Source organism: Rattus norvegicus, chromosome 4 (assembly GCF_036323735.1).
Source record: "Rattus norvegicus strain BN/NHsdMcwi chromosome 4, GRCr8, whole genome shotgun sequence".
Classification (NCBI taxonomy): Eukaryota; Metazoa; Chordata; class Mammalia; order Rodentia; family Muridae; genus Rattus; species Rattus norvegicus.
The window spans coordinates 84,360,081-84,386,531 of NC_086022.1; the positions used below are offsets into that span (position 1 = coordinate 84,360,081).

The 26,451-nt window shown below is 44.5% G+C and overlaps 1 protein-coding gene across 6 annotated transcripts in view; it reads right to left on the bottom strand.

Moving 5' to 3' along the window:
- Positions 1-26,451, bottom strand: part of Cpvl (carboxypeptidase, vitellogenic-like) — a 110,246-nt gene that overhangs the window by 48,228 nt on the left and 35,567 nt on the right. For all 6 annotated transcript variants that reach the window (XM_039108247.2, XM_008762915.4, NM_001029927.1 and 3 more), the window contains 5 exons: positions 25,110-25,176; positions 12,740-12,862; positions 12,275-12,406; positions 7,589-7,687; positions 5,902-6,075 (listed from right to left, as the gene is read on the bottom strand). In XM_039108247.2, the coding sequence (XP_038964175.1) occupies positions 5,902-6,075; positions 7,589-7,687; positions 12,275-12,406; positions 12,740-12,862; positions 25,110-25,176 (595 nt within the window). The remainder of the gene's footprint in view (positions 1-5,901; positions 6,076-7,588; positions 7,688-12,274; positions 12,407-12,739; positions 12,863-25,109; positions 25,177-26,451) is intronic.

Genomic DNA, 26,451 nt, shown 5'->3' on the forward strand with positions numbered 1-26,451 from the left:
CCCTCTAGGTTTTAGGTTGTTTCCGCTGGTTGGGTGGAGACTACCAACATGGGGACAGAGAGGATGCTTTATACCTCCCAGACCTGGTGTTGGGCCCAAGGTGAGTAACTACACTTTGTTTGGACCCAACAGCATGGTCCCAAGCTGCAGACCTGTATCCCTAGAATGCTGAATCCTCAGGATTCAGGCTTCCGGTTTTTGGTGTTGTCTTTGCTCTAGATCTGCATGTGTTATGACAGCACTTTTAGTGTCCCTGGGAGTTTGCAGTCTTCCGAGTGCTTGAATTAAAGGTGTGCCCACTCTGCCCTTCTCCCTTTCCTTTCTTAGGGCTGAATTTTCCAAGAATGTTTTGATTTCTTTCTCTTTAAAAATCTTATTAAAAGTGTCTTGCAACGCAGATCGACTGGCAACCAATTCCTTCCCTTTCTGTTGTGTAAGAACGCCTTGCATATCAGATATCTCCTCTGTTTATTTGTTGTGCGTGTATCCTGTCTGATGTACTCTGAGTGGTTTACATACAGCATTGATTTGCATAAATTTCCTGTCATTAACTGTTTACAATGTTGCTTCTGTCGCTTTTTAAACGTTCTCCCTGTGGTAATAACATTGCATGAAAATCACTCTTTTCTCTCTCTTGTCCCTTAGAAGCTGTGCTACGGGGCAGAAGCTGTTTTGTTCTGTTGCGTGTGTTGGTTTTTGCAGTTTCTAGTGCCATATCTATAACTTAGTGATTCTATTCTTCCTCGAAGGATCTGGTCCACTGATGAACCTGCCAAAATCATTATGTCTGTTACAGCCTCCTGATCACAAACTGCTTTTACTCTTATAATTTCCACATCTCCACATCTAGTATCTACCTGTTTGCACATTTTGTTTTCGAGGAAAGTGCTAATCAAGTATCTTTTTTTTATTTATTTTAAAATTCCTCATCTTGTATGTTGCCATTCTTTTTGTGTCTTGTTCTGGGTCTAAGGAGTATTCAGTGTCTTCAAACCATACTTGCAAGGTTTTGTTGAAAGGTTGGCACTGTGCACTTGGGAGTGAGATGAGAGTAAGAACTACAAGAAACAGGTCAAGATAAGCAGCTGAAAGACTTGAAATGGAAGCACTTTGTGGTCTCTATCCCATGGGAGCCTGTGCTTACAGATTGCAAACTTCACAGAACTATGGGCCCCTGCCATGCACTGGTGGAACAACATGCCTAGAGGGGGCTGCAGATGAATAAAGAGAGCTCCAGACTTAGGATGGTTCAGTTTAGTCTTTTTCAACTTTCTGATGGTGGTAGAACTCTTCGTTCATATTTGGAGTTTGATCTTTTCCCAGGTCTGTCTCTGTAGGGACAGCAAGCTACAGCATGTATCATCCATGCAGATCATGAGGCGACAGCCACCTACAGTGTGCTGCAGGACTGGCGGTTTGGATTATTGCATTTTGTGGTTTCAGATGCATTGAAAAATAAAGTGCACGACTAGTTAACATCTAGCTAGAGGAGTACCATGTAAGGTGGCTTCCCAGCTGAAGACTAATGAGAGTAGATTGAGAATGTTGAAGGTAGCCTGGACTTGATCACTAAAATCTGTTAGGTTGTATTAAATACATGTTCAACTAGCACTAACCTAGCATGTCTAACCTACCATGCTTTGGGGTGGGGGTGGGAAGTTGCATGCAAGCCCTCACCTTATGTAAAGTAGAAGTACCAGCAGGCTATGATCAAACTCCAGTAGGTTTGGTGTTGGGAAAGTTGTTGATCTCTTGGGCAGATCTTGTTAAGATCAAGGTACTTGGGCAAGGTTTACAATGTTTCCCTGGTCTTACCATCATAAATGCCAGGGAGATTCCTCCAATAGTCTCTGGAGAACCTAAATGAACAACTGCCCAGCTTGATTGGGTCCCCAGTGCTTTGACTAGCCTCCAGCCATGTGCCAATCACAGTCCCATTTCCTTCTGGGGTCCTGTTTCTATGGAGGTCCATGTCCTTCTGAGGTTGTGTTCCAGACAAGGAGAGAGGCTTCTCTTTATTTGCCTCCATTGTGGAGCACCTTGGCTTGCTCTGTGACCTCATTTAATTCACAATTTTGGGAAAAGTTTTCTCCCTGTAGGGATGGTATGGTGACTTCTAATCTCCACAAGTTCTAGACAAGAGAGTGGAAATCTGTGAGGCCTTTTCTGTTTTTGTAATTTGGGGGGTTTCAGGTATAAGCCTATGGGAGGGTGAGATGGAGGGAGAGGGAAGGGGGAGGGGGAAGGAGAGAGGAGGAGGATGGAGATAGAGAGGAAGAGAGAGAGAGAGAGAGAGAGAGAGAGAGAGAGAGAGAGAACCATGTGCATGAGCTTGATGTAGAGGTCAGTAAATAACTTCAGGAGTTAGCCCTTGACTTATATCTTTTTGAGATAGGGTCTCTTTCTTTCTTTTTTTTTTTTTCCTTTTCTTTTTTTCGGAGCTGGGGACCGAATCCAGGGCCTTGCGCTTGCTAGGCAAGCGCTCTACCACTGAGCTAAATCCCCAATCCCGGGTCTCTTTCTTTGTTGTGAGCTATGTACTCTGGATCAGCTGATACACGAGCATCTGGGAATCCTCCTGTGTCTAAATGCCATCTTGCCATAAGAAGACAGGGACTGCATAAGAGTGGTTTCAGGAGGTGTGCATTCAGGTTCTTCAACCTCCCCGTGGGTAAGAGGTCTTTACGCCCTGAACCGTCTCCAGCCACCTCGCATCACTGCTTCACTTTCTGAATAGTGGGTTCTTGGATACTTTGGGTAAAATTCTTGGTACTAGGTTACGGTTATGTACATTTCTATCCACCAGGGACTGTTTTCAAATGTAATCTCTCTTAAACTCACAGAAGCTGGCCTTTTTCTCTCCCATTGTATAATGAGGAAACTGAATTCATGAAGAGTTGAATAATCACCCAAGCTACAAGCTCAAGTTCACTGTTTTCCCTGCCCCTTGAGTGTGAGCTCTAGGCCACCATGGTCTTCTATTACGCAGCCTTTAAAGATCCTGACAAGATTCTGACCTGATTTAATCTTGAAGAAATTTAGGTCATCTACCAAGTTATTCTAACTGTGCATGCCTCAGTTTACCACTCTACTACTATCCAAAACCTCAGCGTCTGCATCTCCCATGAGCCTTCGCAATAACACAGTTGTGCTTGATGGTCAGCAACAAACACACAGGAACACCACCACAGACACCACTCCTGGAGGCCTTCCTCATTCTATCCGAGCTACTGCCAATTGGCGCTCGTGGAGAGAGGACTGGGGAAAGAGTCCTATGCTCTTATGAATATAAACAGGCTTGCTACTTTCTATGACAAATTAGAGCTGAGTCTTGCATAAATAAAACCTTAAGGACAGTAATGTCTTAAGCCAATCTATGTTGTTCTGATTCTGTTAGATACACATTGAGGTTCACCATCAACAGTGGACAAAGCCAAAAGTAACCACTGCCAGGAGGGTTCCACCAGCTGTCTCTCCATGAATGCCTGGTCTGTTCCACAGCGTCCCTGTTCAGTCAGCATTCAGACTGACTGCACAGTTTGTTCTTTCTTTATTGCAGCATGAATTATCGGCAACATTAAACAATTCCCTTTTGCTGGAGATTGATTCAAAATGGAAACATACAGAGAATAATCCTATTTCACTGGAGTTTACGTTTATAGGTGCCAAGGTCTGAGCATTTCTGTCTTTTCCCCAAAATACATATGTTGGTACCCAATCCCCAATCTGGAGACTTGGAAAGTAATTGCATCATGAAGGTGGAGCTCTCGAGTAGAACTATAAAGCATGAGTCATGACCTTTGGGAGGGTTGAAGGACCATTTCACAGGGGTCCCATATCAGATATCCTATGCATCAGATATCTACATTCCAATTCATAACAGTAGCAAATTTACAGTTATAAAGTAGTGATGAAAATAATTTTATGGTTGGGGCCACCACAAAATGAGGAACTATATTAAAGTGTCCCAGTATTAGAAAGGTTGAGAACCACTATAAAGGAATTCTAGCTCCTTCTGCCAAGGAGGACCCTGCATAAGGGCAATAGGACGCTAACTCCCACTCCCACCACATAATTCCCCCTAGGCAGCAGTGTTTGGTGCTGTGAGCAGTAAGCTTTTGCAGAATGGAGATTACCCACTTGAGTATTTTGTCATTGCATCCAGGAAGACTGAGACAGCTGATTTGGGTAATCAAGGCAGCAAATGAAGACGCTGGGATAACCAAATGCTCTCTAGTCAGTGTCTTTCCCTTTAGCATCCAGTGATCAGCTTGAAGTGATGGGTCAACATTGAGGACATTATATTACCAGGAATGCTGGATGTTCCACCGTAGCCTCAAATGCTTTTCCAGGGTGTGTGTGTGTGTGTGTGTGTGTGTGTGTGTGTGTGTGTGCGCGCGCACGCGCGCACATCCCAGGGCCCAAATCAAGAAACACTTTGAATTATGTTATGACATCTAACTTTTTATGTCTTAAAACACAAGTGCTAAGTATTTTTTGGTTTAGTAAATTGGGGATGACAAATACCTAGCTCATTATGACAGGTTTCCTTAGTATATCTTTGACATAGTTAAGGTTAGTTTTATTTATTCACTGGGCATGGATATGCTCATGTGCTTTGGGTCTGCACCTACATAGGTATCAAATACCCAGGACAGGAGCAGTATGTCCTAAGGATCACCAAAGGAGAATGCACTGAGAGAGGAGGATGGGCTTAAAACAGACAAGTACCGCATCTCAGCAGAGCCAAAAGCGAGGATGGTTGAAATGCTGGCCTGATGTAGTGAGGTTCCTCCTTCCCTAGAATGTAGGGTCTCTGTATGTTCTGCAGGGGAATAGACTTTACACAGGCGTTAAACCCTGTGTACTAGGACCAGAAAAAGGCAAGCCTTCCAGGTGGGAATATTCTAAAACACAAGCTGGTAAGTATGTGTTTGTTCAGAAGCTTCCTACACCAGAGTGCATACTGTACACTGAAAATCCACCGGAGCATTCCTACCACACACATCATAAGGAGTATGTGTTCTTCATGTTGGAAAGAAACAGTAGGGCTTATGTGTCTACAGAAGCAGTATGTGGGCAACTTGCAAACAGTGGAAATTGAATAAATACCTTGAAGACTAGACTTTCTTGTCTAATTCATACAAGGTGCCTTACAGCACTGGGTGTTGGGCTTTTGTGCATTTTGGGTACCACTCTTGCCTCAGTAGGCAATCCTTCATCACTTCTGCACTCACACTCCAGGGCTGCCCCACCCACAGGCCATCCCTAGGATCAGAGACAGGTGAAGAGAGTGGTACTAGGAATGAAGAGATACACAGGAGATCTTATGCCAGATCACCTGCTCTGAGTATTCTTCCTGATACTGGCGACACAGGGATAGCTCACTGTGATGGCCAACTAGTTGGAAGATGTCAATCCTAAGCATAGTGCCTGCCTTGCTCTGTTCAGAATGGAGTCATTTCTCACTCCAATACAACAGCCCAGTGGGACTGGGCTTGTGGCTGATCTGAGCAGGATAATCCCTGATCAAAGCCAACAAGAACAATTCCTAAGCAGATGCAGTCTTAGATTAACTATGATGAAGCTGCCGTTCACATGTTCACATCATAGAGTAAGCAACAAGCACAATCGATTGTCATGCAAGGCTAGACATCTTCTTGGCTTTATTTTCTTTAACTAGGTAAGTATAAGAGCTTTACTCAGGGAATTTCATTTTTAGAAACCATTAAAACAACAAGTTGGAGAAATAAAATAAAGATGGCCATTCCTAGGTTATAAATAGGATAGATGGTGTTTTTGATAGGAGGAAGTAAAATAAGAAATAAAAGAAATTCCCCTCTGATCACAGTAGCCCAGGAGTTTGGGGTGGAGCCCTCCCTTCCCCAGGCCCCTGCTCACCTTGTAGTAATTCATGATCTCAGCTAGCCAGGGTTTCACTGACTTCACTGTGTCCTCTCGTAGGTACTTCTCAACCTCAGCACCATCACTGAAGTTCCGGTTTCCCACATGGATGGCTTGTCTCACTTGTGGGAGTGACAAGAATTTCGAAAAGTAACTTTGGTCCTCGGGTTCCTGGCAGAAGGTACATTATAAGGTATCATGGAGGAAGATGTTAGGCTTGGCCTACTGGAAAAGCTGAGACTCCCTCACAACACACAGCACAGTAAACAGGATAAGACTAAACTGTTAACTTTTCCTCATGCTTGACATGCTAATGGGGAGTCCCAGGTCAGGTAAGAGGGACCCTTTCATGGTCCAAACACAGAGAATCACCTTCCTTTGCAGTCAATATCCAATTTGCCCGAGAATGGATTTTCTTTCTCAGACACTAATCTTTTGCAGTCCTGCCTTCTAATTAGCCAGCTCATTGGAGAGAGTGTTGGAGAAAGGAAAGAGGTAAGATTATATAAGGTAATCACTCCATGACCTTGACTCCAAAGAAGAAGGTTAAATGGCTTTTAAGGAACGAGGGGTGGCACCATGGTTCAAAGCCATTGTCTCTACTTGTCCCTTTCTGCTGTTCATTAATATCTGTCTCACCCCCACAAATCAACTGTTTATAATTTAGGTGGAAATTATATCACATGTCAAAAACTGATACCTACTAAAAGACATAAAACAAGTTACCCACAGCCGTTATTAACAAACAAAAACGCCCCTTAAAAGTATCTGTAATAGTCATTAAATTTTTAAAAAAAGGAATAAGTATCCATCTCTTAAAAGTCCTCCGTTTAGGATTTATGTTCAATAAGTCTATGCATCATCCGTATTTTTATTTGGGCTGTGAATACATTACTTTCTACAGAAAAACATTATAATCACAAATTTTGTTTCTGCATTTCCTGCCATGTTTTGTTATTGGTAGAATATAAATCCAAAACCACAGTGCTGGGAATCCCACCAAAACTGACTTCATCTTTTACTTACAAAGAGCTCATAAATAAGTCAATTTAAAAGCTGAATGTATTGTGCTGGTCAGTAGACAAAGAGTGCACACATCCAAACTGCCAAGCTGGCTTGCTCTGTCTCTTATTCACTTAATTCTGCACAAAAGATGTCAACTCTGGCCTACTTTTATGAAAGAAACTACTTGAATACTTTAAAAAGTATTCCAGAGGGCTTGAAGTGAGCACTGCCCTGAAGGCTGCAAACACCTCAAGTTAAATGGAAGACAAGGCAAATATTTTCAGGGAGGTTGGGTAGTGCTATTACCTAAGCCATCTTAAGTGCAGAACAAAGAATGTGGGTGTTTTCAAGAGACTCAGAGACTGAAGCTTAGACCCAGAACCCAAGGCTGCAATCCTAGCCTGGATCCTTCACAAAACTGACCCCAGGGACAAGGTCCAGTAGGGATACCGGGTCAATCAGATATCGTGCTAAACTATCTAGAATATCACGTAATATGGATGGCAACCTAAGAAGCCTAATGGGAAACAACCCCCAAAGGTCAGGAGATGAAATTACCCAACACATGTTGGGCACGGTCCTCTAGTTTTAAATGAGCTATATTTTTTCAATTGGGGCGATGTGGTTTTGCCAAAATTTTAGGCACACATTACTACGTTCTTTAAATTGTGGCCATTACCGTGCACTGTAAAATGTTGTAGTAATTGGTGCATCCTGTCACATTCTGGAAGAAAGATGGACCAGCTGTTAAATCTCCATCCAGCAGTTCATCCAGGACCTAGGTCAGAGAAGGAGAAAGAGGAGGACAGTGTCAGGGAGTGGTCACTTACACGGCCACCATTGTATCATACAGTCAAGACATTTTTCCTTCTTTTTTTAGGATATCTGTGTCTATATGTGTGTTCTTATGTGTGCATACATTCATTCACATGCATGATATACATATGCATGTGTGTGAACATGTATGCACATGTGCACACATATGGAGGCCAAAGACAATCTATCATTCCTCAACCACTGTCCATTGCTTTATTTGAGACAGGTTTTCTCGTCCACCCAGGACTCGCCAAGTATGGTAGATTGTGCTCCTTGGCACAAGTCCACACCACCACGCCCAAGCTCTTGCTTTTACTTGCGTAGTGAGGCTCCAATTCAGGTCTTTAGGATTGTGTGACAAACACTCCACCAATCAAGCTACTTCTCCCGCCCTTCTATTTTAAAATCTTTTTCATTCTACTTTCTAAACATTCATAGCAGGCAAATGCCATCCCTCCTAGAACGTATATTCTAGAGAAACAATTAAGCATGGTGAAGCAGATTATGTCGAGTGTTAGAGCGGTATTGCATTAGGGAACAGTAAGGAAAACAGGAGAGGGAGGTGTTATGGGTGTTCAGGCCTACGTGTAGGGTACACTGAGAAAAGAAGTTTCACTTAAGAATGGCATTCAAATTATGACCCATTGGCTGGAAGAAAGTTAAGAATATAGACGACCAGGGAAAGAATATTGCAGCCAGAAGATAATAAAACTAGATGCATCAACTTGGGGGATTGTCTGGTGAGAGGGGTTGCTTTCACATGGCCCCTGGTCACACCCGCAGTATGAGCAGAGAGGGCGAGGGTTGTGTGCTGAGATTCAAGGAGCTGGTTGAGTTCAAGGTCTTGGAGCCATTGGAGGGCATCCATGACTCCAGGTTCAGTTACCAGAAGGGAGGAGTGGTCACCAAGGCCATTTGTTTTTCTCCAGCTACAGGCTGCTGTACAAGGGCCACCATGAAGGTAGCAAAGAAGCAGCACCAGCCATGGCTGCAGCTTAGCCAAAGATGTTGAAGGGAGTATTTGTGGAGCTTTGCGGCTTGACTGTGTGAGCCTGGGTTTAGGTTGGATAATCGGAGAAATGAAGTCACGGGGCTTAGGGCTCATGAGGAGATGGTGGCTCAGTGAGCTGCACAGTGGGCTGGAGGGATCGGGCATAGAAACTGAAGAAAGGTGTTCCAGCTCCAGATTGTGGGTGATGGATGGTTCTGGAAATACTTTGTTTGCTTGTTTATTTATTTGGTTGCTTTTGTTTGTTTGTTCTTAGTTTAGTTTTGTTTTTATAACCGAAATAAGCAACTCAAGGGGAGAACAAGATTGCAGGGGGAAAAACAGAGCTAAAGGACAGAGGACCATCCCCACGGTCACCAGGAGTTTTGATGGGGGTGATGGAGAATGTGGAGACCCACTGTAGACAACTGCCCTAAACAGTGCTTGGTGATGCTCTCTGAGGCTATGAAATGCAAAGCTCAAGACTTTGGGGTGAAGAAGAAGGTGCCCTGGAAGCGGGCCTGAGTTAAGGCTAGAAGATGGAGAAAGGAGGAAGTTGAGAGTGGGGAGCAGTAGTGTTTTCTTTCTGCTCCTGCTGCTGCTGCTGATATATTTTAAGTGGGCCCTCTGAAAGGATTGTACAACATGAATTTCACACATTCTTAGAAACCATCGATCAAGAATGAGTTTAGTTTATTAGAAGATAAAACACCATCATCCTCATGTTCTGTGAGGACACTAAGATTCTCAGAAGTGCAGTAACTTGGCCAGGGTACCCACACTGATAAGAGCTCTACCTCCTCCATGCCCTCAGCCTGTGCTCTCAACCACACGCCTGCTGCTGTACTGCCTGCCAACGGCAGTGCATCCTCTCCTCAGTACCGCTGCTTGTGCAGGGTCCCTGTCTAGAGATGTGGGGTCTGGATGAGGATCGAGAAGGTTAAGGAACCATCCAAAGTCTGCTAGGCATGCTGGGAATCTACTCTCGGCTGCATCTAGAGAAATGTCCACACTCCATCTTCAACCACAGAGATACCTGCTTATTTAATAAGCGTATAGGTTCATCACCCTGAGCAGGCGTCTTTCATTAATTTGCCCACTCGATGCTAGAAGTTGTACTGAATGCACACATCACTGGTGAGTCAATTGGCTGGGGTGAGGGTGGTGGGTTGGTATTTGGCACGCAAGTGTAAGGGCCCACATTCAATCCTCAGTACCTGTGTAAAACCCCTGGGGTCGTGCTACTTACCAGTAATGTCAGAGATTTGGAGATGGGACTAGGTAAATCGTTGGGTTTTCTGATCAGCTTCTGTACCATTATCTAGGAAAGCCCCAGGCAATATGAGAGATCCTGTCTCACAAAGAGAAGTGGAGGGAACATCTGGGGGGGAGGTCTGACTTCAAACTCTGGCCTCCCATATGCATGCTTAAACACACATCTGTGATAGCGTGTGTGCACAGGCACACATGTGCACAGACCTCACACACATACATACTCTCAATTTTAATTAAAAAAAAAAACAAACCAACAGTTGTTTTCACCAAGAAACAAAACGACTTGCTGTGTAACACATAGTAGGACTAAATTATTTTGAAATCTACTTCATAATCAAAGCTCGTTTCACAGAGAATGCTCTGTGAGTCAGAGTGTGATTGGAAGAGATCAGCCGTTTACCCTTGGAGAATTGTGGGAGATCTGATGGCTTGCTCTGGCCTCTAGGGCACTAGGAATGCAAGTGGTGCACACCATGCACATGCAGGCAGACACTCATACACTTAAGATAAAACAAATACAATTTTAAAACAAAAGGGTGAGAACATCAAACAGGCTGTTGGACTTGAGATTTTGACATCTATGTCCTCTTGAATTTCAGGATGTCTTAGCATCTTTAGTTAACCTACTAGGCGCTGCTTTGTCCATTTCCTTTGACAACTCAGAGGCTTCAATCCGTCACTCAAGATCTTGGACCAGTGATTGGAGAGACATCCCATACCTTCAAGGACTGGTACGGGAAGTGTTTTAATTTTAATTTTCTACTGAACTTGGTTTGGGATAGACTCCCGTGCCATAGTCTCACGGACTCTAACCATAGAAAGCGCCATACTTTTCAATAGTTTTCCCAGTCTCTGAGTGCTGTGGCTGTCATAGCGCATGCCTCAGACACCGTTTTGCTTCCTTCCTTCTTCAAGCCTCTCAGCTGGTCTTGCTTCAGACACTGCTTGAAAATCTCTGTGTGCTTCTTCAAAACCATAGTGAACGTTTCTCTCTTGCAAACTAATCTCGCACAACATGAAAGTTGTCAATTCTCAAGCTTCCCTCTTTTCCCCCTCTTTTCCCACAGCAGGTAGCCTAAAGCCTACAACTTTTCTAGAAGATACTATTATTGCCAGTGAAAGCTGGATCTTACATGCTCCCGAGACAATCCCGCTTCCTTCGTGTTTACAGCTGCACAAGGCATCCGGACTCCACATTTTGCAGCCGCATCTGGTGCCCTGACCCAGAAAGGAGAGTCTGTGCATCCTGTCTAGGGCTGGGACCTTCCTTTCTTTCTCAATCCATCTGCACAGCTTGCTGCTATCAGACTTCAATGCAAACCACGTCACCTCCTCAAGGGATCTCAGTAGCATCCTGGTACCCTGCTTGTAAAATGAGCATCACTTTAAATTGCTTCTTTTCTCCCCAAGTCTATATGTCTCTTGTTTCGATCACAATTGGCATGTCTGATGTCCCTGAAGGTCCATTAAGATCAGGCCTTGCTGTAAACAGTCACAATGGCTTTAGGCACATTAGGCACATGAAGTGCATGTCTAAGAGCAAGCAGATTGAGGTCCCCATCCCTTGCTCTATTTACCCGGGCGTCAGACAGGATGGTTCAATAGATGCATAGCAAAAGTTCTGAGGGAAGATCGTTTGCTTTGCCTTTGCACTGGCTAAAACATACGTTACACCGTAAATAACCAAAATCCAAAGAAAAACAAGTAGGTAAAGTCTCAAATCACATCATCACTCTCATGCTCAGGTGTTAGGTTAACTGTGTAATAATATTCCCCCACACTGCGTCTCTTAGAAGCTGTCTCCCATTACACTACATGTTGTAGACTTTGATCCTGACTCTTGGAGGCCTATGCCTTAGGTTACACACCAGGTCGTCTCTACGGTTGAACTACCGCTTGTGGACATAACCCTTCTAAATGTGTCCAAGCATCTGCTGAAGAAGCTCAGGCATCCACTTCCCAGGTTACCTTGCTCCTAATTTCCATATGTATGCTACAGAATGCCTTCGGGCCCCACACAGTGTTTAAAGAAATCAGGACGACTAATGAGAGCCACAGTCAGATAAGCGTGCCAGAAAGATCTGGGGTTAAAAGTACAGCAGAAGTGAACTCAGAGAAATGCAGGTTGTGCTTTTCTGCGTGTTCACTCATTCTACCTCCTGATCACAGACAGAGGAGAGGATAGATGCCATCCCAAAAGCTGGAGCACCAGGGTGTGCCTCCTGACCCCTCCTCTCCTCAGATGGTTCTAGTTGCTCAAGGGAATCCTGGGGTCCCAGCACTCACTTCAAAGGCCTTCATCCACTCCTGCTCTTTGATGTATTTTATGCACTTTCGACACTGCTTCCGGAAGTGCCTTCGCTGCTGTTCATCCAACAAGCCAACTTCATACAGGAATGTCGCGTACCCTCCTATAATCTGGTGACAGAAGGGATACGTGAGTGCCACGGAGAGAAGGTTGGGCACCCATTGCTTCGAGAAGAAACATTTGACGTATTAATTTTTGCTGGGATTAGTCAAGTCAGGCAATTAGAATCACAGACATATGTAACAGAAAAGTCACATATACGCACAATCTCGAATTGGTTGTAAGTTGACCCACTGAAAGGTTTAGCTAAGAATTAGATTTGAGTGAAGTGAACCTTATTTTTTTAATCAGTTAGGCCTCTAGGGCAAGAGGGGTGTTCACTCAATTCAAAGGAATTAGTCTCTGTAAGGGACGGATTAAGAGAGAAAAGACAGGACGCCAACCGTTTCAGGATCAGTGTATGCATCTCCAAGGGCAATTCCTTTCAGGCGGATCTTGAACCTTCGCACGGGGTTGAGGGAGTGGATATAGTATGCTATGGCCGGAACATATTTCCCTGCATAAGACTGAGAAGGACAGATGTTGAGATGGCAGTCCCAAATCGATCCCACACACAACTGCACTCGTTAACAAGTACTGCCCACTTCTTCAGCTCACCTTGAAAGTTCTACAGTAACAAAACGCTCTGACCTATTATGCTGTTCTCAAACCATATGGCCCAAGTGATGTGGAAGCACGCAAATACCATGCTATATGCGATCGTTCTAATGGTCCTTTCGAACCAAAATGACCTGGACCACGCTGGCCAGGTGTCTCTTCCCAGGAACTTCTATTCCAAGCTCTGTGGGTCCCTCCCCCCATCGGCTGTCACACACCTCACACACCTGCTGTCTCAGGATGTGGAGCAGCTGGAGAGCAGGGCCCAGGTAGCAGTGAGTAAGGCAGGGATGAACCACCCAGGAGTCGGTTTTGGAGGACAGCTCCTTAATTGACATAGCGGGGCCAGATTATACAGCTCAAGTTAGTGAGGAGGGGAGAAAAAAAGGACAAGGAGGGAGGTGCTCCAGCTGGGGAGGGCCCTTCTAAGCTGCACTAGCCAGATTAGCAGACTGCCAGTGGCAGGATTTCTGAGAAGCCAGTTCTCCAAAGGCAGGAAACAGAAGCCTAACTGGCTTTATTACCACAGGGCCTTTGTCTCTATGGAGTTGAGTAGGCCTAAGCAGGATTTGGGTAGGGAGCAGCCACACTCCTGCCGTGCTCTCTGAGAGATGTCTGGGATATGGGCAACACACTCTACTGACCCTTATCTGGCTTGGGAACCCACAAAGTTCTACTAAAGGAAAGAAAAAAATCTAAAATCTAAACCTAAGACTTAAGAATCTGCATGATGATGCAAAATTTGAAATCAGCATATACTAAAGGAATAGAAGAAGGTGCAAACAAAATAATATTTATTAGTCACAAATTTTCATTGAACTTATCCATGTTTTCATTGATCTTTTCTGGCACGGGATCCTTTTCTAGGGCAAAATATTTGTGAACCAATTCTCCTCTAACAGACATAATACTTCCACTTCCCAACGATGTCAGAAAGTGCTCTTAGTGACGCAATTACACAGATTGATTTGTTTTTATCATGTAGGACTATTTTTAAGAGTCAAGTCTCTCTTTCTACAACATGGGTCTCAGAGATGAAACAGGTCCTTGGACTTAGCTGGAAGCACTTTCCTGCCGAGCTCTCTCTCTGGTCTGCTCAGTAATATTTGAAAACCCAATTTTGCTAATCCCACCAGAAGCTTCCTTCTTGGCTTGTCCAGTTTAATCCAACTATAAACTCCATGTGTTCAGAACGAGTTCTTGATCCCAATGCTTCTGTGACATCCCTTGCCACTCAAGTTAATCCTGCTCTGGATGCACAGATCAGAAATCTTGGTGTTTCTTTCTCTTGTACCCCTCAAAGTTTGTCATGGAAGCTCAGTCCTATTTCTTCTGTCATCTGAGGTACAGTGTCTTCTTCAATGTCTGCTTCCTTGCCTTACTGCAGCCTGGGTTACTGTAGTGGCTTCCACACTGGTCTTCTCTAGCCCTTATCCACTCTATTGTTTCAGACAGTGGTACAGCTAAAACCAGACCAGACCATGCCACCCCTCTGCTTAAATCTTTCAGTGACTCTGCCCTGGATGAAAGCAGAGGCTTTATTAGAGACAGAAAGGCTAATGTGACCCACTCCTTTCAGCAGCCTCATTCCCTGCCACCTTCTCCCTCATCCTCCCCCCTCATCCTTCTCAGGCCCCACTGGGTACCGGAATGTTCCCTGCATGCACTGGGGCTCTTGTGCTCATTTCTCTTTCCTCCTGGAATGCTTCCTCCCAAGTATCTGAATGGTTCATTGTCTCAAGTCCTTAAGTGAGGCTACCTGAGCAGTGTCCTTTTTGGCTTCTTAACAGAATTTTTTAATGTTCCTATTTTCTTGTTTTATAGCTTTTAATTTCCCTCTTAATCCTTAATCTTCTTCAAAACCTCATACCTACTCATCATTTTACATCATTGTGCTTCCTCCCATCCTAGAAGATGCCTGAACACAGGTGCAAGCATCTACTTTGCTTATTTTTGTTCATTGTGCCCAGTGTTCTTAGCACTCAACACATAGCTGTGAAATGAACCAGTCCATGTGCATCCGATAAAGGGCAGTGCACGGGCACTCACAATAGACCAGGGGCTTTATACAGGCATCTGTGAGTCCACTCCTGGGACATTCCCAGGGCTCTTCATAGACGTGGAGCATCTACCTGCTCCTGTAACTTGATCTATACCATAGTCACCCTCGCAGGTTGCTTCAAGCTAGGACACAGGACTTGGAGAGGTTAAATGGTAAGAGTTGGAATCCCACATGGTCTGACCTAATCCAAAAGTCTAAAGTCCTTTCGTGCTGATAAAAGCAGGGTAATTCACTAACTTATTTGGGACCTTGTTTGCACGGCCTTCTTGTGCAATAGCAGTTTCTTAGGTAAAGCAGTGAATCAAAACACTTCCGGCAGTTATACTCAGGCATCTGGTTTTGTTTCCTTATGTTTATATGCAGATGGGTTTACATGTCGGAAGTTTAGTTTGGTGCATAACTGTGCAGTGTGCTCTTGGTGGAAATAGTGAAGATTTATTTGATAAATTTCCGTAGGAAAATACATTTTACTGAGTAATCACTTAACTGGGAAATATGTCACCCAGCCTTCAGTCAGATGGCTTTTGAGACAAGCCGTCTGCCAAGATCATCGTGCTAGATACTTAGGGAGACACAAAAGTGAATTAAACACAAAAGGGCCCTTTGGAAGATTACAGTTACTTCTAAAGACAGATTATAGAAACTGTGTCTCCAACCCACCAGAGCAAATAGACAATTCATGAATTATATTCCCATGGTGTGCACAATGACCAGTGTAAACAGGCTCTCACAAGCACATGAGATACATGAATGACTGATCTCACATTACCTCTAATTATTTTTCCTTTATGGAAATTGATACAAGTGCTAAAAATGTATACACTTGGCAATAGTATCTCTTGGGTTGTATTCTCCATACATTTGGTAGATAAAATTTACTCTTTCTGAGATGGAAGGCCATGTCTTTTACACGGTTATGCTGTCAGTGGAGGTAAATTTAGCCTAAAATATGCGGTGTATGGAGCCTTTCTGGCAGTCATTGTACATGGCTTATAACTAGGTAAGAAATGAAAGGGACAGTATATTTATAATACCCATTCAAGATTTTTGAGCTTCATCCATGAACCAAACTATTTCACGTACCCTAAATATGAGTCCGGTTTACAAGAAACCTCATCTTCCTGTATTTCACACCAACAGGAGATGCTGTCTGTGAATACTAATGGCGTACCTAGCTGGAGTCCCCTCCCCAGGCTTGACTGCTTCTGCAGCTCTCATTTCTCCTAGCAAATCATATTTCAGTCAGTGGCCATAGAATGTCCTGTGGCTCTCGGTCCCATGCCAAGACCTGCTTTCATCTGTCCCATACTCGCTAGGCAGACCACTCAGGACAAACAGAACAATGAGATGGGTAGTCCTATAATTGCTTCGAAAACCGCCATGTTCTTCAGTATTCTACCCACACCCGCTCTCCTGGAGCTGGGGGTGTTTATCTCGTCCTTCGTCCCCAATGACTATCACATACTTCCTTGCTTTGTGTCAGTGTGACAAATCCTTCATTGTCTTGTTCATTAATCATTCCAGCCTGAGTGATTCGGGCTGCCACACGGTAGACAATTACAGGATTATTTTGTGGGGAATCAACACATTACAGTGAGATTTCTAGTATTTTTACGTTCCTCGTTGGGATGTTATTTCTTTGTGCAAAAGCAGACTTCTCATCCTGGAGTCATTCATTTCACAGTTTAACAATTCACCGCCTGTGACACACACTTGGGCAGACAACAGGTTAACAAATAAAGTATATTCTATTTCACCTCCCCTGACTTATGTATGTATATATATTAATAGAGCAAAACTTCATATCTGAGGGGCAGAGAGTGTAGTTTCTGCCTTTAGGTTAGAAATATGCTACGGTTGTTTGTGCTATTCCTTTGGACCTGAAGACGAGAACACCCACCCTTTGGTTCTGAATTATGTCCTTAATGGCGACAAGGGTGACCACAACCAGAACTCCAGTCCAGAGTCTTCTCTGACCTCCCAGTGGCACTCCCCAGTGTGGGTGGACCGACAAAGCCCCAGATCCAATAATAAAAGCTCAGAGCAGCATCAAAGCCATTGTGATAGGGAAGAGGAAAGGTGCTGCCAGGAACAGACTTGTTATGTTAGCAGTTGGCAGTGACCTTCGAACAAGGAACTCAGCCAGATAACCATATATGTCTCACCCCAAAACTCGAGGAACGTTAGTAATCAACACATCTGGATCCCAGGCTCGCCTTTTAGCCTTTGCTGAGATTTAAAGGAGCTGTGAGCTGCCAATTCTAGCGCTGCTTGTGCTTAGGACACTTTCCCCTTGGTGACCGTAATCACACCCACCTCCAGCAAGACGGACAGGGACATCAGTCTGTGTGTGTTTGTATTTGCTTTATTTACTGGAGCTCAAAGTAGCAATAAAGCTCTAATTCGTCTTTATCAGAAGCGTGGCAGAGTTCAGCTCTCAGTTTTTTATTTTGCCCAGGAGAGAAGGGTCTTAACATCACAGCAGCGCACAATTTTGATTCTTGGCCTGCAGTCCCTGTGAGTATTGGTGCTGGGAACGGTTTCATGAAAATCATGTCAAGGGCTGCTGTGCTTGTGAAAACAGTCTGCAGACGGTATGGTGCTCACCTAATTATCCATATGTGTAAATGTACGATGAGATTCAATGTAATTATGTATTCGTCCCTTCTTCCCTTGTCCTTTCTCCCTTCTCCCATGTTTCAACTGCATTCACTGCTGATTTACCTTTTTCCTGTTTCTCGGGTATTGAGAAGGAGGAAAGACTTTTAGGCCTAAAACAAGCTTCATTCAGCTCCTTCAAAGTGGGGATGAGGCAGATAATAACAGTGTGCTGGAAAACAACGCTTCTTTACACAAATGTGTGGCCATCTGCAGTTTATAGTGTGTTTAAGTCACATTTACCTGTGTTTCTGAAGTATAGCTTTTTTAAAAATGCAGTTATATTCACTTGCTGCCTTGCTTCTCGGTATAAATTTTGTGGTAAAACTTTTCATAGCTTTATCAATGACGATAATAATGGCTTTTCAGAGACAGCAGCCCTGGACAGGGTTTCTTCACTCACAGTTGGACGTAGTCCTCAGCTCTGCCTGGTAGAAAAGGCCAGGGGATTTGCCACCTCAGTGGTGGTATGTTGAGCCCCCTCAAGGTCATGCTGAGCACCCTGCCCTGTTCAGGGCATCACCCCATTTCCATAGTCACATGGGGCAAGATGCCTCTTTGAAGAATTCATGGCTGGACTGAGGGAACTCTCTCTCTCCAGAGGGAGCAAAGTTGGCTACCTAGAAATGTGCCACATGTAATGGGGCACAGGTCTCTCCAAACACAGGCTTTGGAGCAGTCACACTCACTCACGGGGACAGATCAAAGGGGACAGGAAAGCACTGAAAACACACAGAGAGTCACAAAGGTGGCAAAGACCAATGGAAGAGCGAGTCAAGATGAGGCCAATGCAATCCTGACTTCCTCTCGCCTTGGGGTAGATGGGAATCTCACTTCAGCTCGGCGCCACTGTTTTCTCTGCAGAGGGAGGTGTGACTTCAAATGGTCAGGTTGGAGAACGAGCAAGCTGTGCCAGCACCTCCACGTTTTGTGGTTATCTCAACTTCCTAGACATTTCTAGACCGTGCGTCATCTGACCGAGACTGCACTGCGGCGATGAAAAGGGAAGCTTTTTACAAGAGCATGGTATTGTCAACCATCTCTTCCTCTTGACTGGGAGCTTAGATAGAAAACAGCAGAATCTGCAAGCAGAGACGTGGGGCAGGAACATTTTGATCTGCAGCCAACTTGCAGTCACACCAAGCCATGCAAAGGTATGCGCTGACCTCTACGTGATAGGTAATTTCACTTTTAATACCGAGGGTGTGTCTTTAAAAAATATATCACCCACCGCTCTCTGGTGCAGGGACACAAGATGCATCTCCTCCCCATCTTATTCTGACCTCAGAGCCAAACTGGAAAAGCCCAGCTTGCTGCCAACAGCAGATGAATAAACTCCTTTGTTTAAAATGGAGACTCCAGTTCATTTGACTTGGAAATAATGAGTATGCGCAAAGGAGACCACAGACACAAGCTGAGGCCTTGGAGCTCTGTGGCTAGGATTTAGAAGGTTGAAGCTGCATAAGTGATTTACCTTCGACTTGCTGCCCCCACCCTGGATATCTCTAACGGGGTCCCAGTGTTGTGTCTAGACCGTACTCTCCGATCCGGCAGGACGGTTCACTTTAGACAAAGCTTACGACTTCTGTCTGTGCACTCACATTCTTCCCCGTGCAACTTGAGAATCAGTAAATATGAACTGATTTGATTTGGATATAATCTTTGAAAGCCAGAGGCCCAACTTGTAAACATTTCCATATGCCCTTCTTCAGCTCTTTGGGTTGCAGCTTAAACCTTTATTTTTTTTTATAATATTAAACTCATTAAACAGTCACAAATCCGTTTTCAATTCTAAAAGAAAATATTGGCAAGTGCAGATGGATATAATTGAAAATAGACGTTTGTCATAGACTGAAGAGTTAAACCAGCTTGAACGCTATCTCATAAAATTCAGCAAGTTCCATGGCCGGGAAGTAATTGCATTCCAGGGACCTCCAGTCCTTATAGCACTTGAAACTTCCATTTGCTCTATAAAACTTTATGATCAAAGCTAAGTCTTTGTGATTAAAACTAGGTCTTGGCCAGAAAGACAGACATCCGAAGAACTAGGGTGCCTCCTCTCATTTGTATAGAGGTGTAACCCTAGAGAGCCGCAGGAAATAGGAAGGGGGTGTCAGACTCCGTTCCAGGAGAAAAGGGTCAGCTCTGAGGGAGGAGAGGCTTCCTGAGATGATTTGGTTTCCAGAAAACACCTCCCCATGCAAGGCCGTGTAATCCACAGCCAAAGTCTGCATTCCAATCGTTTGCCCGGGAGTCTCATCAGGAGGTCCCAGTTTCAGCTTTCCTGCTTTTTGGCCAGGTAACCTTCCTAAGGCATGCCTAGCCTAAATCTCAGTCACTTCAACCTCAAGATTGGGATAATTATAAGGAGGCTGTTGGGACTAAAGGAAGCAATGCATTAAACAGCACTCAGCAAGTGAGGGCTCACGGCTCCTGTGCATCCCAATCTGAGCGATAATTCTAACGATGAAACACATGAACACGATGCTCTTCAAGCTGTCTTCTAGTCCTCCGATTCAGTGATTCAAGAGTGAGGAGGCTGATGGAGGCTGACACGGAATGACTCTCGGCCTATCACTAGCACGTTTCTCCCACTCCACTTCACAGGTCACCCTATCTCTTGCACGTCAGTGCTTGTGAGTCACCGCTTATAAAAAGCGGGTCAGCACTTAATTCAAGCGTAAATATGTGAAGAGGAAAACACACTGAGCGGGATCCAGCTGATCTTCTCTAATGAACGGTGACAATCCTGATGGAAAGGCAAGGTGTGTGGAGAAACAAACCTGAGCATGAGGTTTCCATAGTGAGAAGAAGAAGAAGAAGAAGACAAAGAGTGGAGACTGGAGACTGTCCAAGGATGGTAGACTGTGGAGTCTCCAGGGACTTAGACAAGAGAAAGAGACAATGACAGGGAGATGAAAAGCAGCTGAGGAGAAACACCGATGATAGATTTATTGTATCTAATAACAGCCTTTCATAAAGCCACTCTGTAACATCCACTTAGCATGTGCTTAGCACTGCACAAGAAAAAAAAAATGAAACAAGTAAGACTTTCGTGTGCTGGGCTGCCTTCAATGATGTAGTCCAACACCATGCTCCCAATAGGATTTTCCCATGCAAATGAGGATAAAGTACCCCCATTCGGCTTACTAACTTGGCACTAACTTATTAACACAGAAGTAGCTTCAAGGCTCTGCCTGTATTTGGGCCTCAATTTACCTATGGCTACAAACCTACTTGTAAAGAGATTATACCCTTTTATGCTATGGGGAAGAGATGCCCAGCTTTCAGCATATGTCCCGCCATTTTGGAAGCATCCCCATTTCTAAAACCACCCACAGCATTGAGTCTTTGCCTGGACCGGTACATATAGCCCATGCTCAGAGAACAATGGACAGTCCCCCTTCATCCTGCCACCTGCCTCTGTTCCAATTAGGGCTGTCTTCCTTTAACTTCCAGCCCTGCCTCTAGATGCTGGAGAGGGTTCTGCACTGTGTTGATGCTCCAAGAACAAGAGCTGTCTCACAAATAGTTACAGGCTTGGGAGGGAAATGCTTAGAAAGAAAGTTAATCACAGGAATTAAACACAGCTTGTTTCTTTTTGAAGTATTTTTTTTCCTGCCTCAGGGAGGGTGATTTACAGACACATTTGTCTCTCTTTAGAGAAAATTAATTCCAGGTTGGTATTCCGGGCAGAGACGAAAAACAGAAAGGAAGGAGAGAAGAGGCTTCTCCCTTGTCCTTCACACTCTCAGTGGACCTAAGCTGTTCTCCCTACTGCCTTGTCAGTTGGGTATGGGTGGGTCCTCACACATTCTGATACATATAGAACACACCAACCAAACTTCTAACACCGTCATCAAGGCCCCTTTATGTTTTAGGCAAAACAAATGCTTTTAAAAATACATCTGGCTGGAAATGAAGCAGTCGTAGAGCTTATCGTGCTCAAAGTCCTGAGTTAGTTCCCTGGACACACACACACGCACGCACGCACGCACGCACACAGCCAAAATAACTCAACGGAACAAGCAATGCTATAGACCAATGCTATGTATGAGTAAGCGAAGCTTCTGTGAACACTTTCACCCCAGTCTGCATGCCGAGGGTCATAGGCTTTGAGCCCTAATGGAGGCATCAAGCGCTGGATGCTGTCCACAGTCAGTCACTATTTGAAACATGTAAGGAGGATTATCTAATTAAACACTCAAATGGTGTTATGCAATCATTACTGTGCTCATCCCCGAACTCTCTTAGACCAATGCCAGGGCTCTGAAAGCCTGCTGAAGATCCCTGTGCAGACTGCCTTCATCCCTAGACGCAGATGTAAAGGGTGCTAAACATTCCTTGAGTTTATCCATTATTTTTCAAGGCTGCATTTACAAACTCAGTGGTGCTCCCTATGACTCCCTAAAAAGGAAAATCAATGAACATTCAGAAAAGGGGGGACTTTTCAATGAACGGTTTGCGGAAGGGTTGGAGAGAGGCAGGAGAAGTTGGTATTATGTTCAAACTTCAAGGATGTGGAGATGCTGTAAGAGTGGGCCCAGGTGACTGCCTCTGAACACTTAACAAATAAAGCAAAACAGCCATGAGGGTTGATCTCAAAACTAACCACTGCGGTTGCAAGATAAAGTCCAAAGACTCCGCAAACATAATGACTGGCCTGGAACTGCCCAGCGAGACCCAGCTCTCCAATGATCAACACAGGATTCCTCCACTCCATTCCAGGTCTCCAATTATCACACCAGAACTCTATCTGTCCCCCCAACCCCCGTGAAAAGACAAACAAAACAGAATAGTGAGAACTAGAGAAGTGGGGCATCACTACTTGGCAGTTTTCTTTCCAAAAAGATATGAGGCTTCTAGCGCAGGCATGTACATCTTGTCGCCTGAGGGCGGCTTGTGGCCAAATGCAGAACCCTAAACATATTTAAGACATGAACTTACATGTTTGCTTTTTTCTGTTGGTTTGTTTCTGTAACTCAGTTGTACCATTCTCAACTGTGACTTTGGGGATGACATAGGGTCTCAGTGATAAAAGATTGGATATGAATGGACAAATCCACTGTGCTCTTCTGAAGCTGGGGTCCTGAGGTTACCGCCTCTCTGCCTCCCTTTCTTTCCTCCAGCTTATCTCCCTTTATCTCACGGATAGCACAGGCTTCTTTCAGCATACTGGCAGCAGAGCATATAAAAAGAAAATCTTTCTTTCCCCACACACATTTGGAAATGACATGCCTAAAACCACAAGGCACAAATAAAACAGACAAGTCAAAGATTTCCTCCAGGATTTGGCAGCTGTGCTGAGCGTCATGGTTAACGACACTGCCGCATTATTTGTTAGACAAGGAATTACACACTGAGCAGACCAGTCTTCTGCTCCGTGGGGAAATGCGTGACTTCCAGGGTTACTCTGAAATGACAAGAGAGCCACTTCCTACTCTTCTTCCAACTCGCCTCTGAAAATGCTCAAAAGGCAAGGGACAGCCGGAAGTGTTACTGATGGAGGGATGGAATGTGGTTTGATACTGAGCAACTGAGTATTAAAAAAAATATATATGTATATATATATATATATATATATATATATATACATACATATATACATATATATATATATAAAATGCTGAACCATTTTCTCTGACAGCTTAGAAGGAGAAGACAGGCTCAAGAAATTCCTTGTTCCCTGAACTCTCCATTCACTAGGAACTCAGCCTGTTTTTCTCTTCTGTCTGTTAATGTGCACATCTGTAGACCACTTGCCGGCATCCTTCCAGCCTTTCCTCTGGCACCATCACTTGGGCCTTCCTATGAAGATCAAGCATTCCAGAGTTAAGCCTTATGGCTCAGAGGATGACTGGCCCAGCAGGATCCTTCCTCTGGAGAGCACCAGGGTAGACCTCAGAGGCTGACTTTATTTTATTCCTCTAGCCCAAGTTATTGGTTCCCAAATAGGATGGGACCTAACAAAACCCTTAGAGATTCAAGAACATGGATAGAATTGTTGGTGAGTTAGACGAGTGGAATGCGGGGGCTGTTGAATATGAAAAACACTTCCCTGGGAATGAACTGAGACAAGATCCAGGGACAGACCAACAAAGAGTGAGAGGCTAAGTCCTGGTGAAGGAGCCGTGGAAGGTTTTTTGTTGGATCTGGTAATGATGGAGTGATTCTAAAGTCAGTCAGAGTACAAGGCGGGAGTGTGCACAGGAGGAGAGCTATGCTCCTTGGTGTAGGAGAAGGTACACAGAGACATCAGTGGAGGAGAGAATTGGAAAAGCCTGTGATGGGAATCAGAGTTATGGGACTAGCCAGAGTCACAAGGTCTGAAAAAAGTATCATCATCCTAGCAGCAAGGAGCACTTAGTGCTCCAGACCTGGCTTTTCAATACCGCTCTGCACTGAAGTGAGCCAGAGTCACGGGGAAAGCAATGACTGATCTCAGGATGGCAAGAGATATACAGTGTTTATGATGAAGGGGAAATTCTCAAAAATTATCAAACCTGTCAAAAGACACAAGAGTCAGCTTGAAGGGCCTTTGTCAGGGCAGAGGAAGAACAAGCATCTAAAGAAAAGCAATCCATGGGGGTTGGGGATTTAGCTCAGTGGTAGAGCGCTTGCCTAGGAAGCGCAAGGCCCTGGGTTCAGTTCCCAACTCCGAAAAAAAGAACCAAAAAAAAAAAAGAAGAAAAGAAAAGAAAAGCAATCCATTCATAGATCCTATAGAAATATCAATGCTTGGCTCCATCGGGATATACGTGAACCCAGAGAGGAGACAGATGAGATCAGCACTGTAGGAGAATGTGGGATTACATCCATACACATACAGATGAGAGAGCTGCCATTTTATATAACTCTCATTTTGGTCAGAGACGACATGTGTCATCAATTGATCTAAAACTGTTGTGGGACAGATTGGGGAAAGAGTCATTCATGTGGTTATGGGTTATGCATGAATTACAAACAGAAGCAGATGTCCGGCCAATGCCATCTTAATCTAGTGATCAAGTTTGCTATCACCCGAGAGGCCAAGTGCTCATGGTGATAGAAAGCATGCCGTGTTATCCAGGTGGAATCCTCACTGGATCTGATCTCTGAGGAGAGAATAAGACAAGTTTGGAAGGCGGAACATATTACTTACAGACACCTGTCCCCCACATAAAGTCATTGATGTAAATAGTAATAGCAAAGGAGAGGAATCCTAGGCCCTAGTAACCTGTTGCACACGTCCCAATACATGAACCTTCACTGATCACAGACTGACACCACTGTTACAGAGGCCATTTGGGGAATTATTGGGAAATTATGAAGGTGGACTGGATACACACACACAAACACACACACACACGACTATGCACATGACCGCTGTAACTGTCCTCATACAGTTCAATCCTCTTGCTACTCGAGGCACAAAAGAAAATGAGACATCAACTCACCTCGCCAGTGATATAAAAGTCATTCTTTGCGTACTCAGGAAACAACTTGAAAAACTGAACCAGTGCACTGCGGAAGAGAGCGTAGAGATGGATTGATTGAGGGAGTTAGAGTGGCGGGCTACCCACCTCACCAGCTGGGGGCATGCACCCTGGAGGAAGGAGACAGCGCTGTGCTGTGCATTCCTCCGGTGCATGTGTTTCAGTCCCGAGTGGGTAATGATACTACATACCACAGGGAGGGCTAGGCAAAGCAAGTAGGTAGGCTGACACTGCCAAACTAAGTGTGGACACTGGACACCCACACTGTCACTTTTGTAAAGTTGCAACTGCCACTCAGGGTCATCTAGCTGCTGAGGTTCCCTTGTGTCCATGTGCCGGCTTCCACACATTGTTTAGCAATTTTCATTTAAACCTTATGACGATGCCATTAGGCCAGCTTTCTGGGAGGAAATAGGAAGTTCAATCGCTTATCCACACACTCACAGTGAGCGAACAAACTAATTTCTAGAGGAGCTTTCAGAATGCCAGTGCTTTAATAAGAGCACCAAAGCTGTAAAAGAAGTGAAGGAAGAGGGGGGAGGAGGCAGAGGGAGAGGGAGAGGAGGAAGAGGAAGAAGGAGGAAAAGAAAACACCCAGAATCCCATGGTTACTTTAGTAAGTGTTCTTACTGCAAGTGTTCAGTATGAAGTGTTCTAGGATGAAACTGATTGAAATAGGCTGGCGGGACATTCACAATAGTAAGAAAAGTCTAGCTGGTTTTTAAATGTCTTTACCAAGGTCATTCCAAAAGAGAGATCAAAAAAAAAAAAAAAAAAAAACCCTCCTCCTAAAACTCAGGCACTCTAAGAGTGTCTTGACCTGTGCTGTGAGGCCTGAGAGAGCCAGGCAGAGCACTCCAGTCCAGCTTCCTGCTGAGGGACTAAAAGCCATGAACCTTCCAGGGAAGATGAAAGGCAAGGTTCTGAAAGGCCAGGAGTGGGAGAGAGTTCAAGGGTTACAGAGAGGAAAACTTAGTCATTATGGCCAGCATGATCCCTGCTAGACTTGATTTTCAAAGGTTCCATAAACCCCTCCTGCGAAGCACCTTGGAGGGCTTCAGTGCACTCTCCGTTTGTTATTTATAGTGGCTTCGGGGAACTAAGTTTGCTGCATGTTGATAGTTTTCACGTTAAGGCTGGTAGTACACTGGCTTTAGAACAAGGGTAAAAAGAGGAGTTCAGTCTCCACCCTCCCCTCAGCAACCTTCAGGCTAAAAACACTTCCTTTCCTCTCTTCCTGCTCGTTGAAACAGCACCAGCTCATTCAGGACAGCGAGTTCAAGTCTCCTGTTTTAGCTTATAG